Below are 9,137 nucleotides of genomic sequence, written 5' to 3' on the forward strand. Positions count from 1 at the left end.
TCGCATATCGAAGTTGGGCATCAGACAGCTCCAACTGAGCTTGAACAGCTCCCTTTTTTAGGCAAGGATATCCATACACTTTTTAAATTCTTCTGCCTCGGCCAGTAGTGCATCTACCTGTGATTTAAGTCGTCCAATCTGCTCGATCCTCTGCCGAACCTACAGAATCGGATCGTTAGTGGTTATCTCTTTTTCATCTTCACTATCATGGAACATTTGGAATACCTGCTCAGCTATCTCTTCATGCTCCTCCCGAGCCGCTGTCAAATCTGCTCGAAGGTTTTCACTAAGGAGCTTGTACGAGTCACTCTTCTCAATGAGGCTCCAAACCTCGGCATCATGCTCCTCCCGGATTCGAAGAAAGGCCTCGTGATGAAACACCGAAGCCTATAAACAGAAGGAGAAACATTAGAATTACCTACAATTCTAAAAGAAGTGGCAAAAATGCCATCAGAGTTACCCGATTCAAAGCATGTTGGCCTTGTTGAAGAGACAGGCGGGCCCTACCGCATTCATCACTGATTGATCTTCTTCGGTTACCAAGGACCGAAGGTAACTGGCAATCCCCACAGGGGGAGAAAAAATTCGGGTATCCTCAGGTACGGAGAGCACTATCTTCCGCCTTCGGTTGGGATCGATACTCGGGGCTTGGAATCGGTCCACCAGTTTGTGAATCAATGAAGGCTCGGTAGAACCCGACCACGATGCCTTTTTGGGTACCGGCATTCCACAAAAACTGTTAACCTCCTCCGAGGCACCTGACTCAAGCCCCTCCAAAAAACCGTGGATATCGTCCGACTCCTGAATACCCTCATAGGACCGATCCTCCAACATGCTGGCCTCTCGAATCATGGCATCCGAAATCTGAGGGGATCCGCTAATGTCAATTATCCCGAACTCATCCCTTGAAATATCTTCTACTGCCCGAGAAGACCCACCCTCGGTATCCCTTTCAATCATCTTAGCTCGAGAAGGGATAATCTCGGCTTCTTCTTGTTCTAGGATTATGGCCAGGGTTCCCGGATTTGCTTCCACCAAATTGGAAGACCGTTGAATCACAACATTATCCCGTACGTATGCTAAATTCTCCTCTCCTTGTTCAGGCTTGTCCCTTAAATGGCGGGCCACTTCCGAAGACATAACACCAGAGCCCCCCTTCGGCTTTCGAGATCTCTTAGCCGGTTTCTTCTTTTTCGAGCTCGGGGAGCCCGATACGTCTTTTCTCTTCCTTTCTTTTACCTGCTTCAGGGCAGGAACTTCTTCATCACCAGATGGAGGCCTCATGACTACATCTTTACCGAGTCCTACAAAGGGGGAAAGGGGAGATTTACCATACAAACCGATAAAGGGACAAATCGATAAAAAGATTTACCATGATTGCGGGCCTCCCATCGACCCTTTGATAATTCGACCCAAGCACGCTCAGAGTACGATCTCTGTAACACCAGACCTTCGACCCATTGTTTAAGATCCGGGATCGGTTCCGGCATCCGAGCTACGATTGTGATAAGAAAAGAAAAATGGATCAACAAAATGAAAGGTAATCACAAAATCAAAATGGGCAAAAAGAAACGTTTACTCACGGCTCATATTCCATTTCTCGGCAAATGGTAAGTCATCGGCAGGGATCAGGTCCGAGGTTTTGATTCAAACAAAACGGCCCATCCAACCCCGATCCCGAGTCTCGTCTATGCTCGAGAATGGCGCTTCGGTTGCTCGACGAGCAAGCTTGATCAACCCTCCTCGATAAAGTCGGGGACTGTAGAGCCGCATAAGATGATCGAGGGTGAAGATATGCCCCTAGACTTTTCTCGAGAAAAATCGAAGAAGAATCACTACCTCCAAAAGGAAGGATGGATCTGGCCGAGGGTCACATCGTACCTCTTACAGAAGGCAACGATGACAGGGTCTAGAGGGCCCAACGTGAAAGGATAAGTGTAAACACTTAAGAACCCTTCGACGTGGGTAGTAATTGATTCATCATGCGATGGGATTACTACAAGTTGTTTATCCCAGTTGCATTCTTGTATGACTTTATCGAGAACTTTCTCAGTAATTGAACATTGGTACCTCGACATCGGCTCACACCGGCCCGGTATCGGAGAAGACTTTTCAATTTTAAAATAACCTACAGTCGAGCACCCTACCGGAACGAATTCCTCAAGGCGGGATTCTTCCACATCCTCGCCACCAGCAAGTCGAGATGAAGGAATGCGTCTCTTTTTGCGGAAAAGTTTTAGACGTTTTGGCCATTTAAAATTTCGTGAACAAAGAACGGGAGTATTTGGTGTTTTAAGAAAGAATTTGCAGTAAAACTCACAGATTTGCAAACAGAAAACTCAGAAAAGACGAAAGGGAACTTAGAAAATTTGGAAGATTGAAGATGCAAAAGTGATAAATGGCGGAAGGAAGGGTTATTTATAGATTGAAGCAATGACGATTCAGTATCAGCGGTGGCCGATCACCGTCTGACACACATTAAATGCCTTGGTAAAATTGAACCGATGGGACAGCTATCACGTACGTCATAGTCGGGATCGATGCAGACGTCAGCATATATCTGATCGAGCTGTTAGGAAATCATATCGTTTCGCGCCACATCCTTTTCCGAGAAACGAGGGGACTATCTGTGTACGGTCAAAACCGATTAAGTCAGTCGTACGGACTGGTCGAGGTGATAATACTTCGATCAAAGGGCATCTGCGTGACGACGGGTCGAGGTCCGAAGTAAGGACGTCGAGCTTCAAGCTCTAAGACTGATCAACGACAAGCTCGGCATCATTATCGAGCTCATATCCAAATTGAACTACGAGGCAAAGCGGAGATTATCGAAGATGCATAGACCGACCAACACTCACCCCGAATATCGAGACTCCAAGTCAGAATCGAGCTCGAACCAAGGCCGAGGGTTCGATCCAATACCGAGCTCGAGCCGGTATCGAGCTCACAGACAAGGGACGTTGCAACCGCACCGGGGGAGAGAATCTTGGCAGGAATCGAGCAAAAGACAATTTATCATGGGTTCTCCACTATATATTTTTTATAGATAAAGTAGGAACCCTATACTATAAAGGGAGAAATCCTTGAAAGCATAAGCATAGATTGTAAAAAAAGACAACTTCAGAGAGATTAATACTTTTGGGCTCATTTACTTTGCCTTGTTCATCAACATTTCCTTTTTCTCTGCTTTATATTTCATTCCATCTGTCAAAGAATATATATATTTCTATTTCACTCTGTAATTTGTATCAAGTTATATCACGTATCCTATGAACCATATACAAATTTAACTCTATCCAATTTTTCGGGTAAACATATATATATATATATATATATATATATATATATATATATATATATATATATATATATATATATATATATAGATTCAAAAGAATTAAGCACAACATACCCAATTCATGTTCTAGGTTACGTTGTACTGAAATACCAACAAGTTTAATATCATATGGAGCTACAAACACTGGCAGATAAGTCTCAATCCCAAACTAGCGGGGATCAACTATATTAATCCTTATTATCTATGTCACTTCATGTAACTGAACTAGTCTCACTCCAATATTCAAAAAATTAGGTTATCTAAGACGAGAAGTTTTTCAAATTTTCTACATGCGTATAAATCTCTAAAAAGACTCCTATAGCGGAAAAGGCAAATGAAAACTTCGAACGATATTCAAGGGAAGAAAAGGGGTTGCATATCCTGATTAAGTTAATGTTCCTAGTGATGTACTGCTGCATCAACATCCATATACCCTCATCTAATCTAAAAACATGCATATGGATAATATACAAAATCCTATTTGGATAATATAAAACATTAGCAAGATTATCTCTATAGAGTTTCAAGTCAGAGAAAATGGAAACGCCCTGTGTTTTCTATTAGCAAAAACTTCTTCCAAAGACTACTGCATTAGAGAGCCACTTCTGTTTCCTTTCCTCGCCAACTAGAGCCATATGAGGTAGCAGAGTTGCGCTGATCAAAGACAGACCCAATAGAGGAAGCTGAGTTGTCATAATGTTCTGGATGGTCAAACTTACAAGCAGGTCCAAACTTGCAAATCCCATAACGGCTGTAGAATGAACAGACAGCTTGATCCTACATTTATAAAACACACAGAAATAAATTGTGGATGCAAATCACAAGTTCACTACTATTTGGTTCATAATTGAGATTACCTGTTAGAATATATAAAATAAAAAAGAAGAGCCCTTTTATCTTGGCCAAGTACTGTTATGTCAACAAACAACCTTGAACAAACATCGGTGTAAGGAATTAAGTGTTCCTTGAAGAAATTGCTTGTGCAGAGTCAGAGGGAATTCAGATATATTTTTTTTTAAGGCAATTTAGCAAATTAAAAGTGTTCTAAGACCCCAGCTAAATATCTTATTGACATAAGAAATACCAACATGCGTTTAAATCTAGACAGAAGAAAAACTTACTGGTCTTAGTGGCAGGCCCTTGTCATTGAGAACACTCATGTTTGTCTTAGATGTTTGATTCTTTGGATGGTGAAATTTGCAGTCTCCTGTTTTAATAAAGTAACTGCAATCAGGTTGACTTGGCCGTTCAGGGTATTCTTCAACAAGCCATGGCTGTTGAGCTCGGGTATAGAAGTTTGTCTTAATTGCTGGATCCTTCATTGTAAATGCTGGAGGTGTAGGTAGACTCTTCCCTGAGGTTGGATAGACTGGGGCCTGAATCACCAAAAACAAACAAGTCAGAGGAAACTTATTAAACAATATGCAAACATTCTACTAAAAAAGTATTATGATTTAAAAAACTAAGACAGATAAAGGATTATAAACTTCACCCAAAGTCACAGCATATGACATCATAGAAAATCTTTTCTTTGTAGTGTATTTAACATATGTCCAAAAATCATCTAGTTTCTTGAACCAAGACAGAATGACATGGCACAAGGCTTGACTAACCGCTGTTCTGTCACTTCAATAAGCTAGAAATATACTAGTATAATCCCTTCTCTTACATGTTAAATTTGCCGGGAATAGAAGTAACAGGATCAATAAATTCTGAATCTAAGAAAATACGGATTAACTGAAGTACTAAAGACACGATGACCCAACTTGCAGGACAAACCATAAACAACAATTGTTTCATAAACAAGGCAGTTAAATTAAATAACAAAATTACCAGATATCCATTCCATTGTGGACTTAGAGGAATGCCTTGACTTGCTGGATATACCACTGGTACAAAAGAAGCTGTCCCATTCAATGCTCTTGGCGAAGACCAGGAAGACCCTGTCGGGTAGGGGGCACTTTTTACTGGAGCAGATCCGCCGTTGTATCCAGAAGAAGGATCACCTCCAGCCACTGTAGATGGATCAGGATGATGAAACCTGCAATTGGATCCATACTTGCAGGAGCCAGTGCGCATATAGTAGGGGCAATCCTTTTCTCCCTGAAATGAAGACAAATCCCTTAAAAACATAATTCTCAAATTCAAAAAGGTTCTGAATGACGGAAAGGAGCAATACCGGTCGAATTGGAAGGCCAAGAAAGTTAATATTCAGAACAGGTGAGATCGCACCCTTTCTCCTGCTATGATAATATTTACAGGCATTTCCATACTTGCACCCACCTTCTGTCAGGTAATACTGCAAGAAAATCAATGGAAAAAGCAAAAACTTTAGCAAAACTAAAAATGCTACCTTCAATACATGTTGAAAGTTTGAGTACTTAACAAAAACAACGATGCTATCTTGCTATATGCAGCCAAAAGTAATGGAAAATTCATTACCCCTTTCGATATAGAACCTTTAAAAGTGAAGGAAATGCCTAGAACTACCTACTAACAAAAAGGAAGACCTCCCATGCACCACAGGTGGGGAACTTCTCCCTCAGCAATTACCAGTATTTGATGTTAAAACACTATGATCATAACATTTACTTTCTCATACTACAACCTATTCCAGCTTGCACACTGGCTCCACTTGATGTGCCTCTACAGCTACTTTGGGAAAGAAATTGTTACATGCTTTAACCAGGGCTCAAAATAATTAAAACAAGCCACACAGATAGAAATCCTAGGAGCAGTTCATATTAATAAAATACTTTATCAAATAAAGACATATTCTAAGAGTCAATTGTAAGTGACAAATGGAGATATCTCCAAAGATGGTCATTCTGCATATTTACATGCTAATTAGTTTTGCTTATAAATTGTTTTTTATCTTTGTATACAAGTTAGAATAAGTAATTATCTAAAGTCATTATGTTCAAACTATATTAACTATGACATTTTGCTATGTTCTCTTCATCATCTCATGAGGAGCAGGCACTAAAACACAAGTTTTTAAATAAATATGTTAAATTCTACTTATCGATAATGCACCCTTACTATTCTAAGCCAAACTAGTTTATTATGTCAGATTGTATTAATCATGCAGCCAAATCACCAGATATAGCTAGATCAAGATGACTACCCATACAAAAAAAGTATGTAAGACCTGATTTTTAACATAAATCGTCTCTCAAACTAGATTATTATTCACAATCAGCCATCACCTAATGTGTCTTTGGAATATATTAAATGGTAGACAATAGGTGCACGTAAATAAACAAGTTTATCACTGGATATCAAAGGGGCTGTATTTTAAAAAACAATAACATTAATGTGTACATTATGATACACAATATTCAACATCAAACCAAATTAGTCCCAAAGAGAGCAAGCATAGAAGAAACAAGGATTTTCCTCCTCTATCCTGTTTCTCAACTATGATAAATTCCATAACCTTGCATTCAATCTGCCCTGCTCTTTCCTCGCTGTCGTCCTTTTGCTTGCCCTTCTCCATCGCCCACTGCTGCTAAGAAGTCACAAATGAACTCAATAACGTAATCATCACCAAACAATTTTAACATATAGCCTAAGCATATTGTTTTTGATATGGTAAGTAAATAACATCTAACCTAAGCATATGACTAGTAAATGCGAGAAAAAGTAAATGCGAGAAAGACCACCACAAAGATCAACATTATCTCCAGACAACCATCCTACTAAATCAGACAAATTCTAATCCTACTCATCCTCTCACATAGATGTCAACTAAAAGCCATTAGATTTCAATGCATGATTTATCATGTCCCGTAATTAATTATGAAGTAGAAATCTGTTAGCTTGCATGCCCAATTCCATCATTACTTCAGAAGTGCAATAACAACCACGATCAACCTCGAAATAGTAGGTGTCGGCCATATGAATCCTCATATCCACTTGGCACCATTTGGGCCCACTTCATTCCCATTACTCCATGTGCACGAGAAACAAGTTTAGTAAACCTGTATGTTTTACAAACATATAAGTAGAACACCACAATCCTCTATTTTTTTGACATGACTGAGAATCCTCGAGGGCCAGTACCGTAGGGTTTGAAACTAGGTGAATAATGATCTCGCGACTTTATCTTTCTCCACTTAAATACCATGCTTTTGTCAGCGGCGGGGTTCAAACCCAACATCGCCTAGCCTAATGCACACATCACATGCTGCATTCTTAACACTAGACATCCTCTACTATTAAGATCCACCCGCAACACTCATTTTATTCAACAAATATCATTAACTCAATCCACAAAACATAGAATAAGCATAGATAAACAACTTCAAAATCAACAACAACAACAAACCCAGTAAAGTGACACAAGAAGGGTCTGGGGAGGGCAGTGTATACGCAGACCTTACCCCACCTTATCTGTTTTCGGTAGACCTTGGCTCAGGAACAGAAAAGGGAAAACAACTTCAAAATCAATCCAAAAAAAAAGGAGACTCACTTCAAACCCATCACGTCATACCTGATTTCGTCTTTGGGAAGGGTGATTAAACTTGCAATTCAATCCGTATTTACACGTCCCTGTTTTCATATAATAAGCACAATCTGCAGCATCGGGTCTCAACGGGTGATTCAACCCCCTCCTATTCCCATTAAATCCCCATTGCTTCGAACCCGCCACATCACTGTTCTCATTTTCCACGTCGTTCTCATTTTCGTTTCCATTTTCACTCCAAGTATAGTCACCACCTCCATAATAATTATCTCCGCACTCATTTTCAGATTTTTCTCTTCCATTCTCTTCATGATTTTCTCCTTGTGATCTCTCTTCAATATAAGCCTGGTTCAAGACTAGACCCTGAAGCTCTTCGCAGATGAATTGCAACGCTATCTCATCGTCATCGTCGCTTTCCACAGCGTCTGGTAAATTCTGAGGAGGGTTTTGAACATTGGGATCCGGTGAAAACGAAGGTTGAGGATCAAGCCCTAGGCCTTGTTTCTCAAGTGTAGAGTCATTTAGGTTTTGAATGTGTTGTTGTGATTCAATGGCTTCCATTGTTGCACCTCTACAGTTCAAACTGTAAAACCCTGATTCTGCATTTTCGGTAGAGTTAGTGAGGGAGTAGCGGACAGTAGCCAAAATCAGTGGCGATTGTGACCCCTGCACTTATTTATACCGTCTTTCTTTTTTTTTTTCTTTTTCTTTTTCAATGTTCTTTTTGCTTCCTTTTTGCCTTTTCTTTTTATTTCCTGCTTTGCTTGGAGATTTTATTTCCTTTTTCCTGCTTTCCCTATAATGAACCTTCATCATTCTAGGGAAAAATATATATACTCAAAAAAGCTATTTAATCTTTGCATCTTTATTACATTAATGACACGATTGATTGGGACTCACTTGAACATGGCGGATTTCAAATGTCTCTAATATATATTTAATAGATGTTGAATCCTCTTATCTTCTTCGTATATTTAATTTTGTATATTTTACATCTTGTTAGTAATAATTTTGGTTCTAATCAAGTTTGTAGAATGCAATAAATCTATTTCCCTCGCTCATCTTCTCACAATAATACTTACTCTTCAAATTTCAGAGTACAATCATCATATCATATCGAATTATTTTTCAAATAGAAAATTTTCATATTTAGAAATCATATGAAAACACAAGTTGTAATTCTCATAATGCATTGTAAAAAATGTACAAAGTTGTATTCAAAATCTTGTTTGACCTTCTAATATAGTAACAGTGTTATATTAAATTGAGAAGAAATTCCGTATTACTACCAAGAAAGGACATTTGGACTGCATAGTTCTCTATAGGCCAATT

General features: G+C 39.3%; 1 protein-coding gene across 4 annotated transcripts; it reads right to left on the reverse strand.

The window, feature by feature from the left end:
* Window positions 1-3,690: 3,690 nt before the first annotated feature.
* LOC104096061 (zinc finger CCCH domain-containing protein 67-like) lies at window positions 3,691-8,476 on the reverse strand. 4 transcript variants are annotated; one of them, XM_009602355.4, is made up of 6 exons: window positions 7,833-8,476; window positions 6,777-6,842; window positions 5,517-5,636; window positions 5,171-5,440; window positions 4,459-4,713; window positions 3,691-4,114 (listed from the first exon to the last, which is right to left on the reverse strand). In XM_009602355.4, exons 1-6 carry the CDS (start codon window positions 8,364-8,366, stop codon window positions 3,929-3,931), a joined length of 1,431 nt encoding a protein of 476 aa, XP_009600650.1. In that variant the 5' UTR covers window positions 8,367-8,476; the 3' UTR covers window positions 3,691-3,928. The 4 variants fall into 4 exon arrangements, with proteins under 4 accessions (XP_009600650.1, XP_009600648.1, XP_009600649.1 ...); XM_009602353.4 differs by having other exon boundaries at window positions 6,777-6,848; XM_009602354.4 differs by having other exon boundaries at window positions 6,777-6,845; window positions 7,833-8,475.
* Window positions 8,477-9,137: the final 661 nt, after the last annotated feature.

This window comes from Nicotiana tomentosiformis, chromosome 6 (assembly GCF_000390325.3).
Source record: "Nicotiana tomentosiformis chromosome 6, ASM39032v3, whole genome shotgun sequence".
In the NCBI taxonomy this organism is placed as follows: Eukaryota; Viridiplantae; Streptophyta; class Magnoliopsida; order Solanales; family Solanaceae; genus Nicotiana; species Nicotiana tomentosiformis.

What these genes read in the sequence shown, in the direction of transcription:
- LOC104096061 (XM_009602353.4), bottom strand. Translation starts at nt 8,366, where the DNA reads ATGGAAGCCATTGAATCACAACAACACATTCAAAACCTAAATGACTCT. An exon ending in CTTCCCAAAGACGAAATCAG is followed by an intron (nt 6,849 to 7,832) that starts GTATGACGTGAT and finishes GTGACTTCTTAG; the next exon opens with CAGCAGTGGGCGATGGAGAA. An exon ending in TTGGCCTTCCAATTCGACCG is followed by an intron (nt 5,441 to 5,516) that starts GTATTGCTCCTT and finishes TCTTCATTTCAG; the next exon opens with GGAGAAAAGGATTGCCCCTA.